Genomic DNA, 25384 nt, shown 5'->3' with positions numbered 1-25384 from the left:
TTGTGCTAATTATCCACATTAAAAAGTTTCTTGCTTCAATATTACACCTTCAATTATTTTGAAGACCCTGTATCAAGCGTCTTCTAATATTTTTTTCAACAATAAGAAACAAGTTTTAGTGGCTTAAATCTTTCTTCATTATTTAATTGCCATAGTCCTGAGATTATTCAGATCATTGTTACCTGAGCCCTTTCAAATGTATCTGTGTGGTGTTTGAGATAGTCGTTTGAAGAACAGCTACTTCAAAATTGGCTTCACCATTGATCTGTACAATACAAGTGTAGCGCCCGGCCTTGTAGTTCAGCGCCCTGCAGACACACTGTAGTAACTGAATTTGCCTATTGATGACTGCCTCGTAATAGACACCTGCTTCAGGGTATAAATTCTTTACTTTTTCCGCCTCTGACAATGGAGGACAAATTACTGTTAGTTTTTGGTCTCACAAGCAGAGTGGTGGTCCTCCTGCTATGTCTACTCCTGAGCCTGGCAAATTCTGCCAGCCACAGGTCCAAAATCTATAGGTTCATCAGGTTCCAGTTGAAGTGACTTTTGACTGCCAACATACGGTGTGCACTGATTCACTGGATGCCTTCTGTAACTGGTGGGCACCAGGTGGTATTTTTGTTTTGACTCCCCCTGACCTGATTTTGAGTTTAGTTTGTCTAAAAATAAATTTGGATGGGGCCTTCTCCCCTGAATTTCTAGTTTTCTAGTCGTGCTCTCCATGTGAGAGGAGGCAGTTTATGTATCTCTGGGGCTGGGCTTTGCCCAATTCCACATATTAATTTCAAATTTCATCTTACATGTTTGCTGCTGTCTCCTGCTATATCCACTCTCTGATATGTATCCATAAATAAAATCTTGCCTGACATATCTCAGTATAATTGGTGCAAAACCGTTTGAAGATAATCATTCTATTTACATGCTTACGTATCTTTGTATTATCTGGTATGTTAGGATACAGCAGGTGGTATTTGCCAGGCTGACCAAATCCACAAGGGAAACTTGGCCATGCTATCACAACTGTTTTGCAATTTGTTTTTATTACAAGAAGATTTGTGCACTGAATTCAGAAGTAATGAGTCCACTAACATTTTGAGATTTAAAAAATTAAATTTAAATATTTATTAACAAAATATAAGAATAAAACACACACACAAGATTACAATTACTCAGTTACTTAATATTATAGCAACCCCCAAAATTCCTAGTTAACCAGACTCTCAACGATGCACCCCTTTTAAGGCAGCTGTCCAAAATAGATTTTAAATTTATAGCGACAATCCAGTAGTCACTACAAGTAAGTGAAATTCCAAAGGCTTTTAACGCAACTTTGGTTACTGGGACAGCAAACTTCTGTGAAGTGGCTAGAGGCTTTTTGTCAAGTCTGTTTCACATGGTGTATCTTTCAGACCTTACACGCACCCTCCGCCCTCCCCACACGCACGCACCCTCCGCCCTCCCCACATGCAAGCACCCAGCCTTCCATCCTTCTTTAAATATATTTCTTTCTCTATAATCTGTAAATCCCATTGATCTCCCATGCCTTTGGAATTTACTTTTCCGGTAGTACAAAATTCTTGTATGTTGTCATTATAGCCAGCACTTCTCTGAAAAATCAATGTAATAACCTTCCTTATTTATCTTGTTAGTTGTAAGCATCCTACCATGTCTTAAAATGTAAATTTCATTCACACCCTATCTGCTGAGACTTTACCCTAGCTCACTCATTAGCATTTCACATGCCCTATTACACCTAACTATTTTAATAACTTGAACCTTGTAGTCTATCCTTCTCTAATTTAATTAAATCAGCTACATAGGCAAAACCACCCACCCACACACACATACAAACAAACATAAGCCTACTCTTCAATAGCCTAAGATAATATTATGAAAAATATGATAGTTGCGTGACAGGTATTACTGTAGCCTATTCAATATCTTTCACAACTATTGTGAACAGTAGGAGCTCCTGTGTGAAATGCCCACTGGGCAGTTCTGGACACTTTATAGAAACAGATATGAAAAGAGCAAACAAAGAACGATATGGGTATTAAATTATATTTATGAAGGAAAGCTCAAAAAGTGGGCTTTTTCATTGGGACAGGAGAGTTATGAGGAATGTAATGGGATTTTCAAAATTATAGGCATTGTATAGGTAAATTATAAGCTTATTTTCAGTGGTTAGTAAATTGCTATGGAGCTAGACTCACCACTAGAAGAATTTTTTTCACATTAAGGCAAGGAAAACTTAATTACATACTTGTTGAAGCAGACACCATAACTTGATTCAAAATAGGATTAACTAAGTTAAAAGCAAAATACTGCGAAATCTGAAACAAAGACAAAAATTGCTGGAAAAACTCAGCAAGTCTGATAGCACCTGGAGAGGAAGACAGAGTTAATGTTTTGAGTCTGTATGACTCTTCATCAGAACTAAAGAGAAATAGAAATGTGGTGAAATATAAGCTGTTTGGGGGGGGGGGGGGGGGGGGGGGGGGGGGGGGGGGGGGGGCAGGTGGAACTGAATAGAGGGTCATTGATAGGTGGATGCAAAGGAGAGATTGCCAAAGATGTCATAAACAAAAGGTCAAAGGGGGTTGACTGTGGTAAATAAGTATTTGAAAAAGAAGAATACGAGAGGTCATGGAAACTAGATTAGACTAGGTAGTTCCTGGTGAGGTCCTGGGACCGTCACAAGCATGGTAGGCTAAATGAGCTGGGCCTGCTGCAATTTCTATCAACATCTCCTGAAAATATATCAGTAAATTATACCTTAGTTATGTGCAGAGCAGTTTTAAAAATGGGCCTCATTTTAAAAATTGATATCCATTATGTTATGTAGCTTTTGAGGTGTCAAGGTTTTCTATTTCCTTAGATAATGTTACTTTCTCTGACAATAGTGTACAGCTACAAAAAAGCAGTGGGCGTTGGGGCGGAGGGAAACATTGAATGCAAATTGTGGTTAAAGTAGTTAAGATATTCTATTTACCTGTAACTTAGGCATATGTAAATCTGTATAAGATTTCAGTGACTAGATAAAAAAAATGAAGTTTTATGTTTACATAATTCTTTTTGGGTAGAATATCATGCTGCTGCCTTATATTCACAATAATCATTGCTCCATAGAAATAATTATTTGATGTAAACAGCCAAATCCATTTGTACTCGATGTTAACTCCAATTAAAATGCTTAAAAAGCGTGATTGTAGTAGGGAATTAGGCACTGCTGTTTGTGCAGTCAGTGTCACTAATGGAACTGATACGCTGCTGTGTCCATTGAACAACTTTAGGGAGATGCAGAGCTACAGTATTTGAAGAAGAGCACCTCTTGCATTTCATGTGGGGTCTTGAAGTTCATTTTAAAGGTTGGCTGAAAAATATGATGCTCATGTATTCACAAATTGGAAGTACACTCTCAGCATTCGGCATGTTCTAATGCAATTGTTGCATAGTTTTTGTTTCTGTGTCATGGCAATTCCTTCAGCAGAAACTATAATGAGTTGGAACTGTATTATAGAGGTAAGTATTTGGAAACTTGCTTGTCCCCAGACTAATAGATTATACTGCAGACATTGGTCACATGCACAATCTTATTTCACATTTCTACTTGGTCGTATGACCATTTACTTTGTGATATACACTGGTGAATCACTTTGCAGTTACCACAAACCAGTTGTACCTTTTGTTTGACTGCGACATTTTGACAACCATGGAGGGGAAGCTTCAATTTTGCAGATACTAGAGGGTTAAGTCTTCAATTTCTGAACTCTTGTATGATAGCAATGACTGCCTCCTCTTTTCTGTTAGGCATCTTTTTGGTATTAAACTACTATGCTGATGTTTAAACATCTTGCTAATTAGCACAGGGCATCGTTGCTCGAGCTCCTGTATTAAGCTTGCTGCTACTTGCAGTTTTCATTGCCTTGTGGAAATGTAGCTGGCTAGAGGTTGTGTAGATTGGCAAGAGATGCTGTTCTGCCATTAAAATTCATCACCCAGTGATGTGTTTTTAAAAACTCTGCAAGTTACACACTGTCCCTGTTTTGCTTTTTAGCAACACGATCTATACCCGAACACTGTTCAGTAGGAGGGATGACTGTTTTGGAACAGTTCTCCTTAACATTACAACACGGTGTTGTACTATACTAGAATTGCAGCTTTATTCAAAGCAGCATGCTTGAATAACAACAAAGCTGAGGTGATGTAAAATCAGTTGTTTGGTCTTACAGGTCTTCCTAGTCAGAAGTCCAAGGAGCAGCAGCGGAGCGTCCTACGTCCAGCTGTCCTGCAGCCACCCCAGCCGAAGTCCTTTACACAAAACGGTAACTGGTTGGAACTGCGATTCCTCTTTCTACTGTATAACCTCTCAGAGATTTTGTTGCCAGTCTGCATATGCTGTTAAAGTTGCATTCCCCTTACAATTTTTATCTAATTTAAACGTAACCCTCAAAATAAACCTAACCTGAAATATGAATTCAAATTCTGAGATGTTTGCTTTCATAAAAACTATTTTTCATTGGTGTTTGTGTTGAGTCTTGCCAAATGTAGAGATTGGCTCACTCTGAAATGCTCCATGTTCCCAACTGTAGCTAAGTCAGTTGTGAACCCTCCCCCAAATTCTCCTCCATTTTGTACTACTTTTGTTTCCTCTTTCCTTTCTTTCCTTTTCCCATACCTCCTTTCCCAGCATCTCCATCAAAGTCATCCTCTGGCAAATGACTAATTTTGATGAAAGCACCAGTGAACCTTTTTTTAAACTAAGGTCAGGATTATTTTTGAGAATCTTCCTGTTTAAATTGTAGGGGAATGTACCTTTAATCTTCACTGACACACAGACTGTTCATCTAGTCAACTCAACAGCTGACACATTTTAAACAGCATCTAGGGGAACCACACCCCTTACAAAGCCAGGATTCAGACTTAAACCACTGGAGAGTCCACGTGAACCACCATAAAGAAAATTTCGTGTATACTGTGCCTAGGAACCAGGGCCTAACCAGTAAGCCAATTATCTTTGAACATATGGAAAAGATTGGACCATCTAAAATCAACATGAAATGCAGGGCTCTGAATAATCATCACTATTATAACATGCACAGGAAAAACTCTCTGGATTGTGCTGCAGTTAGTTGAATTGTGGACACTTGATATAGCCCTATATGAGGGCTAGTGATGCATCTTTTTCATTCATCCGCAAGCTCCATTTGAAATGCTTGCTTTTCACAAATTTATGTGCACTGCGCCCATCCCCTAGCACATTCATTTCACTGGCAGTAGCTCATTCTGGACTTAAATGATCCTTGGGATCCTCAGTTCACAGTAGGAGCAAGGGCAACTGTTGTTCATGTCTTGACAGCTGTAATTGATGGAGCAGACTCTGCACCCCTGCAGGGTTTGAAAAAGAAGAAAATCAACACGATACAATAAAAAGGAAAGAGGATAAAAGAAATGAATAGAGAACATGTTTTTTATTAATGAAGAATTTAAGAATTATAACAAGTGAAATCAATAGAATCAAAGATAAATGGTAAAACAGGATCCAAAAGAGAAAGTAACAATGAAAACCAGTAAAAGAAGTAATGAAAGTGGGGAAGAATGAGAAACAGTAGAGGGAAAAACAGTGCTCAATAAAATGGAAATTGAAGAATGAAGAGTGGAATTTGCATGCGCTTCAGGCCATGCTATGGCCTCTTGCTTCAAAATTTCAGAATTCTGTGGATCTTCCCACACTCAATCTCTCACCTTCTCTGATGGCAAACCGTTGCTACTAATCCCGCTCAGTGATTGTGAACAGGTTAAAGTATGAGTTGCACCTACAAAAATCCAGAACAGTTTTAAAAATCCTCACATGACAGTCTTTTGATCTGGAGATGATAGACCTTCATTGCATGGATCAGTACTGATTGTTATAAACTAATTTTATAGTTTACGGCAAAGCTTTCATTGGCTCAGCATTTTGCCAATCTTTTGTATGGATAGCTTTCCTTTTTATACATTTGTTTTTTTCTGGTTGTCCAGAATTTTCTCTCTGCAATTTTCCATTGGGTGGAGTGATGGGCAATTATTTACACATGCAGAATTGAATCTTAATAGACTCATTTTCTTGAAATGTTGGTGAACATACTTGTGCATTGGAGAAAAATGGGACCTATATACATGAATGTGCTACTTGGATTAGGATTCTGTATAATGCATGTTGAGTATTTTGTATAGGAATGTTGTCCTTGGACCAAAAATGATCTATCTTGGTATTATATAGATGAAAAAATATTTATCTTGCGCCATGTTTCATATGCAAGAGAATGACATTAGTCTACTGGCTGTGCATATTAATAGTGAATTGTAGCTGAGATTCCTATCTCCTTGCAACAATGTAGCCTCTAAATCTTTGATTAATTGGAGGTGTTCAAAAGCTTCAGCCACTCTTTTTAGAATGTTATTCATGCAGTACTTATCGTTTGGTGGACATGAAACTGAATGGGTCAATTGGACTATTTCTGTGCATATATCCTTTGCAATCCTACATAAGAAGTGTACCCTAGTGTAGTGAAGCTGCATTGTGACCAACCATCCAGTTATGATTCATGTCCATTCAAGAGTGGGCCCTGGACCTCCTATACAATGCTCATCATTCAAAACTCATTCAGTTGTAATTTCCCTCTGCATGTATCCAGCAGCTTTAGAAAGCTATTTGCTATTGTCTATAAAAATATTTCTGTCAGTTTCTTGACCACAAATGGTGCGAGGGAGATGGAGCATGCTTGAGTGAGATCAGTTTTGCAAGGTTGTTTCTCATTCTTTGAGAAAAATACAGAACTTCTTCCAATACATTTAGTCACGTTTGCAGTTCTGGCAAACTCAACAATCTAAATTAAACCAATAAATGCTAAAATTAGTCTTGCTGGATTTGCCTGCTCTTCTTTTTCAACCGGTGGAGTCTCCGGTTTTTGCAGTGTCTGGTATATGTGTGCATGGATTGTCTTGTAGTATTCTGTTGCGACAGCTCCCACTGCTACAGATTAAACTAAATATACCCTATATGCTTTAGTTTTTACATTTTTGTGTTACTAAGCTATTTGTTTGTGAGCAGTTGTAGAATGGGGATATAGCTGTTCAAGAAAAATTTACAGAAATATTTTATGAAAGAATGTTACATAATTAGCTCCTTAAATAACCAAGATTCAGAGCTTTATTTCAAAGACACATCAGTTAGGAAAGTTAATATGATGAAAGGGGCAGAATCATGATTGTGTTGAATCTATGATTTACTGCTAGACAGTCATGGAAGTTTACAGAGAGATAGAGAGAGAGAATTTATATAGTGCCTTTCATAACCTTAATGCCCCAAAGTCCTTTACAGCCAATGAATATGTTTGAAGTGTAGTCCCTGATGTTGGAAACTACACAAATTAGGCCATTCATCCCATTTTGTCTGTGCTGATTTTTCATTAGAAAAATCAACAAATAATCCTACAGCCCTGATATTCCGCTGTTTTAATTACTTATCCATTTTGTCCTTGATCTCTATTATTTCTGGAAAAATCAAAAGTAAAATACTGCCACTGAGGGAAGCTTGAAATAAAAATAGAAAATGCTGGTGATACTCAGCAGGTCTGGCAGTATTCAGACCTGACAGTGGAGACAAACAGCTAATGTTTCAGGTCCATGATCTTCCATCAGTCCTGATGGAAGGCCATGGACCTAAAGCAAATCTTTCTCTCTCTCCACAGATTCTACCAGACCTCCTGAGCATTCCCTTCTAGCAAAATATTCCATGTTCTCTCCATCTTCTGCATGATGAATACTTCAACTGAAAATGAATGCCCAAAAACCCGAGTCAAGAAAAGACAGTTATTCCATCAAAACTACTTATTTAAGAGTCTATATGTCATTCACCTCAACCATTATTGCCTGTTGATCACCTAACATCCCCTGGAAAAAAGTGTAAACAGGCCCGTTAATATCTCAAAAATACTCATTACCCCCTTCTGTACAGATCTTGTTTAAGGATGTGAGTATCTCCCTCCTGGCCTCTCCACCCTCCCCAAAATTAGCTGCTAGCTGTAGGAGTTTGTTCTACAAATTCGCTATCCTCCTCAGGACAGGAATTTTTCTTCCTGATTTCTAACTTTGCTTGAGGCGTTGACATTTATTTTAGAATTCTGTGGCTCATTATCCAAGTAGAGTTTTACTTCAATATTATCTATGCTTTTAATTAGACCTGTATTATGTATTCCTCAATCTTTTCACCAGTGAACAACAAAAATGTTTAGTTACGTGTTTAGCCCCATAAGGCCAGGAATTATCCTGGCCATTCTTCTCTGAACCCTTTCCAGTTCAGCTGCAGTACATCCTTCTTCAGATAGGGTGACCAAAACTGCAAATTTTTACTTGTCATCTGGCTGTGTGCATGGATAATGCCCAATTATAAATATTAATCACTAATACTGATACTCATCAAAATTTTTTAATTTTGTAATGAATCCTGTTTTGAAACTGTAATCTGAATCTTTGCTTTCAGGTTACTGTTTTTCAGTCTTTCTACTGGTGATGTTATGGATTAAAATTTAGTAATTCTTCCACGTCATCAGCTTGACCCATTGTCATCTCAATTGAAGCACTTCTCAAATGAGAAAATGCAATGTAAATTTTCAGTATAAACATCTGAACCCTTTGAGCTTTAATAAGGAAGTCATTATCTTTTGGCTTTTAAAAATTACACAGCTAGGTAGAGGTTTACTATGTCTGGAGGATAGTTCTTGAATTACAATTTGGTTGCTTGGATAGATGAGAAATATCACCTACCCAAATTGTAAATGTCTTGACTTTCACTATATTTCCTCCTTGACAGTTCCGCCCTTCAACTATAACCCTGCAGCTGAGAGTACAGAAAGGCTGCAGAACGGCACGCTCCCGAACTGCTCACTAAATTTCCTTGGTACTGAGTATCCAGGACACTCTCAAAAGTGGGAGTCACAGAAGAAATACTGGGTAAATTCAACAAAGCTGTTATTGCTAGCACGACACTTGGAATAGGAGCATGTAATATCAGAGAATCACCTGTGAAATGGTGACTCTTGTCAGTTGCCCATGCAAGGTTTTCAGCATAACTCGGTATTGATTTTAAAGTGTGCTTTATAAGCTACAGAGACTGATGAAATCTAAGTAAAAAGAAGGGGTTGAACAACATTGAAAGAGGTTGCGTGTGATATTTTGTTAAGGAGGCAGAACCCACTTTACCCTCCCATCCCTATTGTTGGTTTATGTGGCTATTGTCGTGGCTATTGTCGTGCCGTGGGTTTGCCTAAGATTGTGGTTGTGGTAGCAACACAAAGGAAATTGAAAGAATTAAAAATGGAGAATAAGTTGTGACCATACTAAATTCTAACTGAAAATTTTCTGCTGTAACTGAGATACCAGCCTTTCTTTAAAGTGCTTAAACAGTTGAGTTTGTGTAAGGGAATATCTCCTTTAATTGAGCATTTCTGCAAGGATTTGTGATACAATCCAATCTCCTGTATTACAGAAGATCCATTTTGCTTACTGAATCCGATCTGTAGAGTTGGCTTCCCACTACATTTAGGTGGTTTCTATTGTGTGTGTCAACATTCTGCCTTTTGAAATGAATGGGTCACTTGGAAATGCAGTCCTGAATATGCTGCATACCTGTATAGCCTTATCTTCCAGCTATATCCACTCCTGATAATTATTATTTTTCAAGTAATCCAGTACTGTATGAGAGTGGCACAACTGAATCTAATTGTAATATTATTTATATATATTCCAGTTGCCAGCAGTGGCACCAATGGTGTGAGCAAACAAACTGAGGAAGGTATCACAGCCTCTTCTGTAACCTTGAACAGCACATCAGATGAAGAGACTCCATCTATCAACAGTTCTACAGGCACAGTTAGTCATACGGTATGTAACACAGCTGGAAGCAATTGGAATTTATTGATTTTTGAAGCATATAAACAACAGTAAATATCTAACAGCAATACAGATATGGTCTACATCATGATGACCATAATTTTTATTTCTTAAATGTTGACTGAACTGATAACCCTCAAGAAAACTCAGTTAAGGTTCATATTAATTGTTCTGTCATGGATCCTTGTGCTTTTTTCAATATTACACATTGGCCATATTAAATTTGCATGTGGATTTGCCAGCAAAGAAATAGGCAGTTGGTGACATCTGCAGGTTTTGAGAGAAAACCATGTTGGCAGACAAGAGTACACAAAGGTAACTTAGTAAGGATTCTTGTAGTTCTTGCTCCTTCTTTGACATAGGCGAGGTAGAAAAGTGGATGAGAGTTAAATCTTTAAACTGAAGCTTTAACTTCAGTTACATACACAGCCAAGAGTATTGAAATTTGCATTTCATTGATGCATCAGTCTGCCTTTGGACTCCACCCAGATTTTTTGTCAGGGTTTAATCCCTTAGTCTTCCACTATCCCAGCGTACCCACAAGGCAGTGGAGCTATTAGTCCATAGTTGGGAGTTTGATTCGTGAGTGTCAGGGCCTGTCCATATGCCGGTGGGCCTGGAAACTGCATGTCTGGGGGCTGAAGCTTTAGCCTGGCACCACGAGTTTCCGTGTGTCACCATGAAGAGGCACAGCCGAGGACTTGCCGATGGAGAGGCTGTGAACTTATAGGAGTAACTTAGACTAAATATGTCATCTTTCTGGCAACTCCTGCAACCAAGCCAGTGCCAAACGTGGTGCTTTGCATTCTTTTGGACTCAACCAGGGAGGTTGAGAGGGAAGTCCCGATTCTTGGACAGTGCAGGGTTTCATAAATTTTTTCCAGGCTTGTGCCCTGGAGAAGACATTCCAGTTTCACTGCAGAGTTTTGATACAACATGGAAGACAGCAGTTACGAATGAATAAGCCCAACTCGATTGGTTTAGAGAACAAGTGCTATGAGCTGTCTCCGACAGTGGGAAGGGCCTTTGGTACCCCACTGGTCAGCCACCAAATCTGGGCAGCCCCAAAAAACAAGGTGCTGACCCACCACAGTCTTAGCAAATGAAACAAGGATAAAGAAATAAGGTGCCAACTCTTCAGTTGGCAAGCTGGAATGTCAGGACCAAGTGGGACTGACAGAAGACTTGCAGCAGGTCGATAACATAAAAGACAGGAACACTTCGAGACACTATCTACAATACTGCACTCTCAACAGATGGGAAGCTAGAGCAGAAAAATGCTGACTAATTTGAGGCTAACATCACTTGTGATGGAACTTTTATTGAAGCCAAGTGGTCCACACTCATTAATTAGAAGAGAGATCTGAGCTAGAAGACTCTGAACGCACCAAGAGCAGCTTGAAGTCCAACAGACACTGCTAGGCAGTGCACCAATTACTAGTGGTTATGACTTTGCCAGAATATCCAGATGTCCTATGACACACGGAATACTAGGGGCATGTATGAAGGGATCAAAAAGGCCACAGGCCCATCAGCAAAGAAAACAGCTCTATTGAAAACAAAGGTGGGGCAAGTCCCCACTGACTGCAGTAAACAGTTGGAGAGATGGGTAGAACACTATCTTGTTGTACTCCAGTGAGCACACTGTTACTGAGGAAGCTCTAGACACCATAGAAAGCCTGCCTGTTATGGCAGAGCTGGATATCAGATCCACAGTGGGGAAACTTAACAAAGCTATTGACTTGCTTGTCATCGGCAAAGCTCCTGCCTGAACTCATCAAACATGGGAAACCAGCACCCCTACAGCATCTGCCCAGACTTCTTTGTCTCAACTGGAGGGGGGAAGCAGTGCTCTAGCATATGCATGATGCAAAGATTGTGACCCTTAAGTGCGACCACAGTGATTGTAACAACCATTGAGATACCTCCCTACTGAGTATTGTGGGAAAAGTATTTACCTGTGTTGCCCTTGCCAGACTGCAGAACCTGGCTGAATGCTTCTAGCCCAAATGCCAGTGTGGTTTCAGAACTGGAAGTTCTACTGTTGACAGAATCTTCTCCATCTGGCAGCAGCAAGAGAAATGCCATCAACACGTGTATTACCTTTGTTGATCTCACTAAGGCATTCAACCATAGTTAAGCTGCTGGAAAAGATGGACTGTCTGCCAAAGCTGCTCAATGTGATTTCCTCTTTCAATGATAACATGATGAGTAAGGTTAGCTATGGTGTCTAGAGCTTCCTCAGTGACAGTGTTCTCACTGGAGTACAACAAGGTAGTGTTCTACCCAATTCTCCAACTGTTTACTGCAGTCAGTGGGAACTTCCCCCACCTTTGTTTTCAATGGAACTGTTTTCTTTGCTGATGGGGCAACATCGAAACCCTTTAAAATCTGCATTTGGGTCAAGCAGGGTTGTGTTCTGGCACCGACAATCTGGTATATTCTTCTCTTTGCTGCAGTCATAGGCCTTCAGGTCATCTACGGAGGGTATCTACTGACAGAAGAATGTTCAGCCTCACTCTTCTGAGACCCAAGACGAAGGTCGTCAAGTCCTCATCAGAGAGTTGCTCCACACTGATGATGCTGTACTAGCATTCCATACTGAAGAACACCTTCAGCAGCAAATGGACTGTGACACTGCCAGGCCTGTAAAGAGTTCGGTTTGACCATCTGATGCCATGGTCCAAGGTGTTGGCATTTTGCCATCTATCAGCATTGCCAATGTGACACTGGAGGATAGCTTCATGTTTCTAGGCTCCACAATTGCCAGCAATCTGTCACTAGATGCTGAAATCAGCACATGCATCGCCAAAGTTGCAACTGTTATGTCCAAGCTGAGTTAGATAGCGTGGAACGACAGCAATCTGACTGAGAACACCAGACTGTAAGTTTACCAGGCCTGCACCCTCAATGACCTCCTCCACAGTGGTGAGACGTGGACAACATATGCTAGGTAGGAGAAAAGACTGAACAGTTTTCACCTTTGGCGTCTCTGACATTTCCTTGGCATCACTTGGCAGGAAAAGGTCACCACTCAGAGGTCATGGAGTGTGCTAATTTCATCAGCATAGACTCATTGCTAATCCACGGCCATGTACATTGGGTGACTGGCAGCCATATATCCAGAGACCTTCTGTATAGTAACTGCCCACTGGGTCACAGTCTCCTGGGCATCCATACCTCTGCTGCAAGCGAGGTATGAAGATGGCAGACATTGACATTGACACTGACAACTGGGACTCAGTCACTGAAATGGCTTTGACCTCTGGAGGCTGACTGTTTGGAAGGGCATTGGAAGAGACGAGCAGAAAAAAGGAAAAGGGCCCAGAGAAAGGAGGCCAATGAATCGTGTACCTTTTCAACCCACTGTCTCCCTCTGCCATGCCAGAGTGGGGCCCCTGAGCCACACCAGGTGATGCCTGATGCAGAGTTGACCACCACACATACAATCATCTTAGAAAATGGACGGCTGCCATAAAGGCCACAAAGTAATTTGACGCATGGATTTTAAATTGGGTATGTTTGTGTTGTTTGTTTTCTGATTCACTGTTATATGAGAAATGTTTAACATAGCTGCAATGATGCATGGTATAAATTGTCTATGTCACTTTTGAAGATGCCTGATATAATGGGATGTCTCTATGCCTGGCACAGGAGTGTAAGTGAACAGGGAGGCAAGGGTGGTTGGGGGGGGAATGATTAGTTCCTTTCTAAACTACATTCCTCCACCTATCGTTTTTTCCTCGCACTGGGACATGATTTCACTATCTTGCCATCTAGGCATTGTGTGAGCCTACATGGGGACAGGGTATTCAACTGTTTATTTCGTAATGGATGATGTCATCTGTACTCTGCACAAAGGTGGATCCTTGGCTCATTGTCTGTTGATGCTCCACCCTGAGCCATTTATTTGGCAAGTTTGTGTGAGTGGTGGTTTGTTAACTTCCACTGTCGGGCAGGGCGAGGAGGCAGATCCCAAGTTTACAGTAGCCGGAACAGGAATCAAACCCATGCTGTTGGCATTATTCTAAACCACATGCTACCCATCTGAGCTAACTGGCCCCCCCTTTGTCGTGGATCTGTAGAGGAATAGAGATCAGTCAAATCACGGATAGGTAGCTGAGACCTGTTCCTTACAATTCCTATGCCATGTGGGAACTTCAGGATACTTCATGCATTTTGGGGGACTGTGGGTGCAGGCAGTGTCTCCAGTTGCTTGAGCTCAAGCGTGGGATTTGAGGGGCAGCTGGAGTCACTGCGGAGTCACTTGTACATTTGAGGAGGCGGTCACTCCACAGGCAGTAATAGTTCTGGATAGATGGTGGCTACCGACCAGAGTAGGAAGAAGAGGAACTATAGGAGTCTTTGGGATGTGTGCCACTCTCAAACCAGCACTCAGCATTGAAGACTGCTGGAAATGACAGCACCTTGAAGTGAAGTCCAGCCAAGGGCAACAGTGGGCACAAAAATGCACAAGGGAAGCTGCAAAGAGTAGAAATGCTATTGTTATAAGAGATTCCAGTTAGGGGGAAAGACAGGCCTTTCTATAACCGTTATGAGTCCCACATTGTTGCTTCCCTGGTGCCAGTTTAAAGGATATCACGGAGAGGATGCAGAATATTCTGCAGGGGGGAAAGAAGTGAGCTAGAAATTCTACATACAGGTACCAATAACATAGGTATTGAGGATCTAAATTTCAAGAGCTAGAGAGGAAGTTAAAATGTAGGAATTCGAAGGATTACACCCAGTGCCACGTGCTAGTGAGAACATAAGTAGAAAGATAGGATTCATTGTGAGGCTCAAGGCATTGTGCAGTAGGGTGGGCTTTACATTCTTGGGACATTGGTCCCAGTCCCTTTGAATGGTTTACACCTCCTGCTCCAGAACTGGCCCCAATGTGCTCGCAGCAAGGTTCACTAGTGTGGTTGGGGAGGGTTTAAACTAAATTGTTAGGGGGGTGGGAACTAACATAGAAGTAAAGAAGATTAAAGTGCATGAAGGATTGAGAGTTTTGGATAATACTAGAAGGAAGTGTTACCATATTGGATAGGAGCAGACTAAGAAGGCCTACGAATGCAAAGACAAATTTACAATTCATGTATGTATGGGCAAAGACAGAATCCATCTGGTTAAAGTTGAGAAGCAAAAAGGGTATGATCGTGCTACTGGGGTATTCTGTAGACCTCCAGTTTGTGAGAGATTGAGAAAAACTGCAGGGAAATTAGAATTGTGCAAGAATTATAGAGTGGTGATACTGAGGGACATTAACCAAATATTATTGGAATAATGTTAGAGTAAAGAGTAAGGAAAGAGAAGAATTTCTAAAATGTATCCAGGAAAACTTGCTTGACCTGAATGTTCTCAGTCCAACTAAGAGGGAGTTATTGCTGGAGAATGAGGTGGACCTGGTGGGTCAAGTGTCAGGGTAAGAGTGATCATTGCTGATCTAAACGTGATGATACAATGGAGAAGAGCAAAGAACAATGTAAAGTAGAATTTCTAAAATGTGTCCAGGAAAACTTGCTTGACCTGAATGTTCTCAGTCCAACTAGGAGGGAGTTATTGCTGGAGAATGAGGTGGACCAGGTGGGTCAAGTGTCAGGGTAAGAGTGATCATTGCTGATCTAAACGTGGTGATAAAATGGAGAAGAGCAAAGAATAATGTAAAGTAGAATTTCTAAATTGGAATTGGGCTAATTTCAGTGGGATGAGAGGAGATCTAGCCAGGGTAAAATGGAACCAGAGGTTGACAGAACATCAAATAAACAAAGGCTGTTACTTTTGGTATAGGTTAGGTACATTCTACTAAAGGTGAAAGGGGAACAAGAACCAGTGCTCCTTGGATGACAAGAGAGATACAGAATTTGATGAAACAAAGAGAGAGCATATGATGTATGTCAGATGAATTCTCCATGCAAGAACCAACCCAAATACAATTATTGAGAGGTAAAGCGAAGAGGAAAATAAGACTGGCAAAGAGGGAATATGAAAATAGAATGACAGTTAACATAAAAAAGAATCCAAACATCTTTTACAGGCATGCAAATAGTAAGCATGTAGTAAGAGGTGGAGTGGAACCTATTAGGGACAGTGGAGGTGGTATATGCTTAGAAGTGCAGGGCATGGATAGAATACTAAATTACTTTGTATCGGTGTTTCCAAGGAAGAGGATGCTGACAAAATATCGTAGAAGCCGAGGAGATGCTAGAGATGATGGATGGTATGAAAATTGATAGGAAGGATGTACTTGAAAAACTGGTTTTGCATGGAGTGGATAAGCCACCTTGTCCAGATAGTTTGCGTCCCAGGTTACAAAAGGAAGTGGGAGTGATGATAGCGGAAGGGCTTGCCACAATTTTCTAATTCCCTAGATACAGGGGAAGGCACCATATAATTGGAGAGTGGCAAATGTGACCCTATTATTCAAGAAAGGATGTAAGGATATTCTTGGTACTATGGGCTGGTCAGTTTAACATTAATATAGGGTAAGGTTTTAGAAATAATAATCGGGGAAAGAAAATGAACTGGGACTTGGCGAGGATTGAGTTAATTAAGGAGATTCAGCACAGGTTTCTAAAAGGCAAATCGTGCTTAATTAATCTGACTGAATTTTTTGAAGACGTAATGGAGAAGGCTGATGAATGAAAAACAATGGATGTTGGCTACATGAATTTTAACAAATCCTTTGATAAAGCATCACGTAAACAGTTGGTTAACAAAACTGAAACTCATGGAGTAGAAGGGTCAGTGGCAGCTTAGATTTAAAAAATGGCTTCAGGGCAAGAAACAGTGAGGTTGCTAGACAGTGTAGTCCCCCAAGGATTGGTGTGTGACTTGGATATCGGAATATAACAAATTTCATAATTTGGCAATGATTCCAAACTTGGAAGTGTGGCTGGCAGTGAAGATTATGTCAATCGACTGCAAAAAATCATAGGCTAGGAGAATGGGCGGACATGTAGCAGATGGAATTTAATACTGAGGAGTGTGAGGCAGTGCACTTTGGTGGAAGGAATAGGGAGGGGCAATATTGGCTTGATATAGGCTAAATGACAGTTCTAAAAAGTGTACAGGGACAGAGGGACCTGGGAGTTCATGTGCATAGATATTTGAAGGTGGCAGGACATATAGAGACAGCATTTAGCAAAGCGTAAGAGATCTTGGGCTTCATAAATAGAGGTATTGAGTACAAAAGTAGGGAAGTTGTGCTGCACCTGCCTAAAGCTCTGGTTAGGCCAAAACTAGAGTATTGGATCCAGATCTAGTCACCAGTTTAGGAAGAATATGAGGGTCCTTGAGAGGGTGCAGAGGAGATTTCCTAGAATAATTCCAGGGATAAGGGATTTTAGCTAGAAAATTAGGTTGGAGAAGCTGTGATTGTTCTCCTTGGAGCAAAGGAGATCGAGAGGTGATTTGATCAAGGTTTACAAGATTATAACTGGTTTAAATACGGTAACAAAGAAAAACAGTCGCCATTACCTAACTCTACAATGACTGTGGGATGCGGATTTAAAGTTTTGGGCAAGAGATGCAAGGGGATGTAAAGAAGAACTTTTTAAGCAGCGAGCCAAAATGATCTGGAACACACTGCTCATGAAACAGAGATGATGAATAATTTCAAAAGGAACTGGATGGGCACTTGCGCAAAATAAACTTCCATGTCTGTGGAATAGAACAGGGGAATGAGACTAATTGGATTGCTCCACAGTGAACCAGCATGGACTTGCAGGACGAATGGCCTCCTTCTGTGCCGTAATAACTCCATGACATCATCAGTATGTATGTTTTCCAGCCAGAATCAGTGGATATAGGTTAGGAATAGAAATCTTTGTTGATTTACTCAGAAAAGATCAAGCTGATTGTACCACTTTCACCATTTTCCTAGCTGTTTGGCAAATTCAGCACCAAAGATTGAACCTGAAACCTTCCTGGTCTGTAAAGTTTATTTAGTATTGCATCTCTTAAAAATTTAAGATTTTTATTGAAACTTTTCTCAATAATATGTTAGTAGTGCTTATAGGTGCACTTTGTCCCGCGTTATCCAGGATTATATATCTTGTTCACTGTTTTCTTGGAGATGAGAGTGCCTGGAAACTTAACAATTATCCTAATTGGAGTGATCTGTGCAATAGACTTGAGGCTTTTAATGGCTGAAGTGACTAAAAATATGCATATGAAGTGAATTGAGGAAAATGAAATATAACATAATTCAGAAAATGTTGAGGGTACAGTACTAAACAGAAAGCTGTTAAGCAAATACCACAAAGGAATTAATTAAATGTTCCAGTAACTTCTCCCGAAGAACAATTATGGTCCTCTCTGTTCAATCAGCACAGTTTTAATATTAATATGGCAACAACAATCCCCTTTTCATCCTCTCTGTAGTATATGCCTTCTGTAATTTGGAATTGAATAGTTATTATGTGCTACATAAAGCATAGATTACGACATCCACTCCATTAAGTTCCATCTGAAAATTGTGAGGTCATTTCCAAGCTACAGTGTGTTTTTGTTCTTATTAAACTGAAAACTAGGTGCAGCAGACGCTGCAAATCTGAAATAGAAAATGTTGGAAACACTCAGCAAGTCAGGCAGCATCTATAAAGGAAGAGAAAATGTTCATGTTTGAAGCACAGCCCTTTGTCTGCTCTTACCAAATTAATGGCCTTTTGAAGTTAAGTATCAAGCCAGTTATCCTTCAGAAGTAAATATAGTTAATAATTAAGTAATATGAAATTCAGTGAATAACATCTGGAAATATTCAGCAGTGGTTAATGGTATTTCAGTTGAAGCAGTGTAACTGATTCCAATAACAAACAGAATTTCTCATCTTAATCTAACGTGCATATTTGACTGTAAGTGCACTTTCATTTACATATTTCCCACAGAAATAATACTTGACTTATTACATTAATTAGAAAACCAAAATTGGTTTATTTACATTGTAGCTGTCACCTGCAGTTAATGTAGCAAGGCATCAACTTGATCCTGGAATTAAAGTGTATTTTGGTTTCAACTCTTGAATAGCTGTACTTTTTTCAAAGTCTTGGACAAAGCTACACACAACAACACAATTACATAATAAGACTCTAATATAAAACTTCAGGCATACAAATATCAGGTTATGAGAGTTGTGTTTATTAACATAGGCTGGGGCTACTCATGAAGAATAAGTCTGTTGGCAATAAATGGGCAATCCTCAAAAATATTGTGTAGGGAAAATATATACCTTGTGTAGTAAAGGAATGGGAATGATCCTCCAAAATGGATCAAAAATGAAAATAAAAATTCTCAAAAAAAACTCCAAACATTCTCAAACATTTAGAGGGTAGCTAGTTGGCAGAATGAATTATACAGAAATTATTCATGTTAAAAGTAAAAATAAAGTTTAATCTACTTCATTTTTAAGGTAGAATTACCCAAGCTGCAGTTTGAGAGATTTATAGGTATGGATTGATCCTCTGTCATGTCCAAGTAATGTATGTTGGCAATAAATAAAGCAAAAGGACGCTGAGTGAGAGTGATAAATCATAAAACTTCATATTCTAAAAGTTGTTGGAAAATTGCATTGCCCTGGGTAGGCCGCACGCTGAATCTTAGACATAATGCAGTAGTTGATCCAAAGTACTAATGGAAAGAACTGAGAAACAGATTGACAGTGTCCTTTTAGCCTCTTAAAAACATTTTGTAGAGAATCAATGTAATTTATGTTCATTTTTGCTGAAACAATACGATGCGGTACATGTTCAGAGTTACAAAGAGTAAATTTAGGCCAAACATCATGAAATATTTCCAAAGAGCTTGATGAACAGCTGAAGTGGGTTTCCAGGAAGGGGATTTGGGGCCACACGTTGGACTCATTTTCAGAAACAGCTAGACGCTGCCATGGATGATTACAGGATTGGTGTTCTGGAAAGATGAAATCAAATGAACTGAAGCATCATCTTTATTTGGACCTACATGGTGAACACTTCCACCACCCCTTTCCTAAGAGATAGTGGTTCACAGTTTGCATTATAACACCCATATGAACCAACTTCTGTAAAAATAGCCTGTTTATCAATCACATATGAAAATTTAGTTATGTTTCACTTTAACAGCAGGATACAAGAATGCAGAGAGGTTTTAGTCCAAGTAGGCCAGCTACATTTTGGATTTTTACAATTTCTACACAATATTGACACAATCATTTTTAATTACTGAGTACACCATTTCTATAGCAGTAACCTGATGCACATGGAAACAATGGGATGTCTGTCTCCTCAGTTTTTCACTTGGTTCAGTGTTCCTGTCTGAAATATTAGTATAGTCTGTGAACTGCTTGGTATAATCAGGGCTATTTCTGGATGATGCCCATTAACATGTTGCTATAAATGGATTTATAGTTCATTTATAGCATTGCCCATAGTGCAGGCGTTATTTTTGCCCAATAAGATTTCTGTATTTTCTCACTTATATAATGACTAAGGTACAATCCAGCTATACTCCTGTGACTTTTTTCTGTCTTGTGCTGTAAGTGCTGGTGATGGCGTACAACTTTCAGCTTTTGCCAGATATTCTTCGTGTTCGACAGAAATATTTTAATGAGGCAGGCAGAATCTAAGTTAACTTGTTTCATGGGTTTAACTGTAGCTAGATGGATAACTGAAGGGAGGCGAGGACAGCAGCTTCAGAGAGAAAATAAGTGCCTTATTAGCCCACTTGGGGCAGGTGGCTTCCAGCCCCCAACCTCACTGCTTCCAAACTCCCTGCCCCCTGTCCGAATACAAAGACTCTCTGGGTTAGGAATCAGACCCACCCCCTCTCCCCTGGATTGGATCTTCCTGGTCCTGCAGCCTGCTCCAGAGTCCTCCCTGCCCGACTAAGCCTGCAAATGAGTCTGATTTCTGGGGAGAAACCTGTTGGCGGTGAAGGGCACTTGCTGTGGTTCAAATTCTATCATGAGCAAGGAGACCTTGACTTCCAGGTTTCCTGTCTGAAACTCGGAGCTCCTAAACCCCATACTGTATGCATGATCCATTGAATCCATTCCTATTTAAAACCCTTCCTTCAGGCCTTAGACTCTAGACTCTAAACTACAAACCAGGTTTTTGAAAGTAAATGATAGACTAGGTGAATATTAATATGCTGATTTCACTCAATTGCAGAATATTTCACTCAATTGCAGAATATATCACTTGAAGCTGTACAGAAGTAATTGAAAACACTTTTCTAGTATTGCTGAACTTTGACCAGAGTCTATTGCAAAAAAAACTTGTCTGTCTTGAAGAACTGTCTGTTAACTTTCACGAGATACCCTGGTGTTAGAAACTTTGTCACTCCATGTGAGCCCTCAAACTGTTGATACTTATGTTGCAGACCAAGTGGCCTGAGCCTCACAGTAGATAGCAGACACAAATCCGCAGGTATTCCTGATCACTTAACTTTAAATTGATTGTTTTCAGGATAAAGCAAGCATATGTTTGTCAAAAATTGTGTTCCCTAGATTTGACTGAAAGCAGCTATGCTGTCTGTGTACTGCTAACTAATCCTTGAACCTCATCAGTACGAAATGCATGAGCTGCTGGAATGTGACTACTGCATTTTTCATTGTGAAAGGCATGTTTGTAACTTACAAAACTCTGATGTTTGGTACTTAAAAGGGCCTTCCAATATTTTTTTTGTAGTTTTGAGGTATTCGGCACCATTTAGCTTCGCAATGATCTTGTCTGCAAGCAATTAACTTTTGAGTTATTTAATTTGTGGTAATCCAATCAGAATTGAGCAGCCATATTTTTCTTAGAATGAAATCTCACATCTGCTTAACCGTATTCAAGACTTATGTAATAACTGCACTAAACAGGTTTGCTTGAAATCAGTGACTAAGAATCCCAACAATTTTTAAGTCGACAAAAGCAAAATACTGCAGATGCTGGAAAACTGAAATAAAAATAGAAAATGCTGGAACTACCCAGCAAATAGGGCAGTATCTGTGGAGAGAGACAGAATGAATCTTTCAGTTCGAGTTTGACCCTTCATCAGAATTTTTAAGTCATTTTGGTTACTGAGAGTCCAGATGACCATCTGCAATTAACCTAAAGAGTAAGAATCCTGTCAGTTACTGGGTTATCTCTTTTATACACAGGCAAGAGTTAAATTCCAGTCATGTGAGCTTTAATCACTGCCTTCACTTTAGCATGCTGTTAAATTTATCAACTAGCCTGTTCGTCTGAAAATGGTATGCAGTGCTCTAGAGGTATCTTACGTTGTACTCCTCGCACAGTTGCATGACTACCTGTTGAATAATTATTAACCTGGTCAGATAGAATTGTTGAAGGAAGTCTTGAAAGAGGTTGGCAATTACAGCTGCTTTGTCTGATTCAAATGCTGTTGTATCTGTTGTCTGATTGAAGAGTTCATTGTCAAGAAGTACCTGCATGTTGTTGAACCTGTATCTCTAGTTTTTCTCCCATCTTCCCTCATGCTCCCACTGAACTCACCTCACCTATGAGACCCACTTGCTTCTGTGATCCTATTCCCAATCAATTGCTGACCACCGAATTTCCCTTCCAGGCCTTTGTGCTTGTTGACATTGTAAATGGTTCTCTCTCAAGGGACTGTCCCTCCTCTCCTTTGAAGGTGTTGTCATTGTCCACTCTGTCTTTGCAAAATTCTGCCGCATCTGCAACCTCACTTCCTCTCCAAAATCATGAAAATGTTGTTACCCCTCACCAATCTATGCACTAACCCCTCACCAATCTATGCACTAATCGTCAACTCTCAATTTGATTCTCTTCAATCAAGTTTCTGTCCCTCCCACATTACTTAAATGGCCCCAACCAAATCACTAATTAGGTGAGATTCTCTGTAGTTGTAACCATAGTCCATTATCTTTCATTACCTTCCATACCTTTCTACAGGTTTTGACACAGTTGATTAAGTCATCTTTCTTCAACATCTTGTTGCTGCTATCCAGCACAGTGGTGTTTCTCTCATGTGGGTTCACTGTTTCAATCAAGCGAGAGTATATCCAGAATGGCTTCTCTTCCCATCCCCCACATCATTGCCTTTGGACTGTCCTGAATGATCTATCCTTGATCTGATTTGGGAACTCTCCTTCAGATTGGAAAATTGAGCATCTCACTCTGCTATTTAAGAAAGATGACAGAGGAAAACAAGGGAATTATAGACTTTAGTCTGAGATCTGTTGTTGGGAAATTGCCACAGTTTATAATTAAGGATAGGGTGATTGAACACATTGAACATTTTCAGCCGATTGGAGAAAGCCACCTTAGTGTTTAATTCACTGCCACTTCTCTTCCAGGTTTTATCTTAGTGGATTTGTAAAAGATAGGACATGCTTGACAAATCTGATTTGAATTTTTTGAAGAGGTACCTAATGTATTGGACAGCGGACTGCCTATAGATGTTACTTATATCGACTTTCAGAAGGTTAAAGTTCTTGATAAAGTTCCACAAAAGAGAGTCTTAACCGTAGTTGAATTTCATAGAATTGATGGAAAATTATTAGCCTGGTTAAGAACCTGGCTGAATAGAAGAAGACAGAGATTAGGGATAATGGGCAGGTACTCTAATTGGCAGGATGTTACTGATGGTGCCTCAGAGATCTGTGTTGGGGCCTCAATGATTCACTGTATACAACAACTTTGATGATGAGCTAGAAAACTACATATCTAGATTTGCTGCTGACCAAAAAAAAGGCAGAATTGTAAACAATATAGATGGAAGTGTAAAATTACAAAGAGGGATTGATAGTGAATGGGTAAAACCAGCAAGTAGATTTCAATGTAGGCAAATGTGAGGTCATCGACCTTGGACCTTAAAAGGACAGAATAGAGTGCTTTCTAAAAAGTGAACGGCTAGAATCAGTGGAGGTCCAAAGAGACTTGTGGTCCAAGTACACAGATCATTAAAGTGTCATGAATGTGTAGAGAAAATAATCAAAAAGGCTAATAAAATGCTGGCCTTTATGTCTAGAGGAATAGAACACAGGGAATGGAAGTCATGCTTCCACTTTACTAAGCCCGGGTTAGACCTCACCTTAAGTACTGTGAGCAGTTCTGTGTACAACAACTAAAGCAAGATGTATTGTCCTTGAAAGGAATGCAGTATAGATTACTAGGATGCCACTTGGACTCCTAGGGTTAAGCTGTGAGGAAAGATTGAACAAACTAGCGTTGTATTCATTGGAACCTATAAGGTTGAGAGATGATTTGATCAAAATTTTCAGGAAATTAAGGGGAACAGGGTGGATTGAGAGAAACTATTTCCACTATTTGAGGAGTCTAGGAATATAGTCTAAAAATTAGAGCCAGACCCTTTAGGAGAGAAATTAGAAAACATTTCTATATGCAAACGGTGGTAGAAGTTTGGAACTCTCTTTTGAAGATGACAATTGACGCTAGATCAGTTAATTTTAAAACTGAGATTAATAGATTTTTGTTAACCAAATTATTAAGGGATTTGGGGCAAAGGTGGGTATTTGGAGTTAAGTTGCAGATTAGCCATGACCTCGTTGAATGGCAGAACAGGCTCAAGGGGCTAAATGGCCTATTCCTGTCACTGTGACCCCCTCTTCCTCAGCATACCATGCTATTCCTTAGGAACATCATCTGAAAACATGGGCTGAATTTCCATATGTATGCTGACACCAATCAACACTGAAATGCTGGCCTAGCCAGTAACACCGGCATCCCATGAACAAATAATAAAAAAAACCTCTGCATCACTTGTCCCTACCTTTGTGATGTCAAACTGCTTTGTCCACGTCAGTATGAGCTGCAATTTCCTCCAGCTAAATATAAAAAAAAGACCAAAGCCATAATTTTCACCCCCTACCACAAAACTCTGTTCCATTCCCATTGACTCCATCTCCCTCCCCAGCCACTGCTTCAGGCTGAATCACATTGTTCGCAATCTCAGCATTCGATTGGATAATAAGGTGAGTTTCCAGCCGCTCCTAATCTTTATCGTAAAGCTCACTTACCTATAACCTATGTATCATTAGCCAACTCTGCTTGTCTGCTGCTGAGACCCTCATTCATGTTCTTGACACCTCTAGGCTTGACTATATTCTCCTGGCTGGCCACTCCATCCTCCCATAAATTTCAGCTGAACAAAAATTCTGCTACTGTATCCTATCCTGCATCAAATCCCAGCCCCCTTCACCTTTGTTCTGACTGAATTAAATTGGCTCAGAGATGGTTTAAACTTAAAATTTTTATTTTTGCGTTTTCACACTTCTATTTATAACCACTTCAAGCCCTTCAACCACACTCTCCACCCGCTCCCCTCCTCCCCCGCAACCACCATACATCCAAAGCTCACTATTCTTCTAGCTCTTTAGTGCATCCCTCTTTTTTTCCTTAAGACTGCCAACCTGCCTTTAAGATCCTTTTTAAAACCTATCTCTTTGACTAAACTTTTAACTCACCTTCTTAGCTTTTAT

The 25384-nt window shown here is 39.8% G+C and overlaps 1 protein-coding gene across 4 annotated transcripts in view; it reads left to right on the top strand.

The window, feature by feature from the left end:
- The window catches only part of LOC121287198 (ran-binding protein 3-like), a 110735-nt gene that overhangs the window by 50310 nt on the left and 35041 nt on the right, over positions 1-25384 (top strand). For 3 of the 4 annotated variants that reach the window (XM_041204849.1, XM_041204846.1, XM_041204848.1), the window contains exons 8-9: positions 4236-4328; positions 9794-9927. In XM_041204849.1, the coding sequence (XP_041060783.1) occupies positions 4236-4328; positions 9794-9927 (227 nt within the window). The remainder of the gene's footprint in view (positions 1-4235; positions 4329-9793; positions 9928-25384) is intronic. The other variant, XM_041204847.1, reaches the window with a different exon arrangement.

This window comes from Carcharodon carcharias, chromosome 14 (assembly GCF_017639515.1).
Source record: "Carcharodon carcharias isolate sCarCar2 chromosome 14, sCarCar2.pri, whole genome shotgun sequence".
Lineage (NCBI taxonomy): Eukaryota > Metazoa > Chordata > Chondrichthyes > Lamniformes > Lamnidae > Carcharodon > Carcharodon carcharias.
The sequence above is the reverse complement of the archived record's forward strand: the minus strand, read 5'-3'. Positions and strand labels throughout refer to the sequence as shown.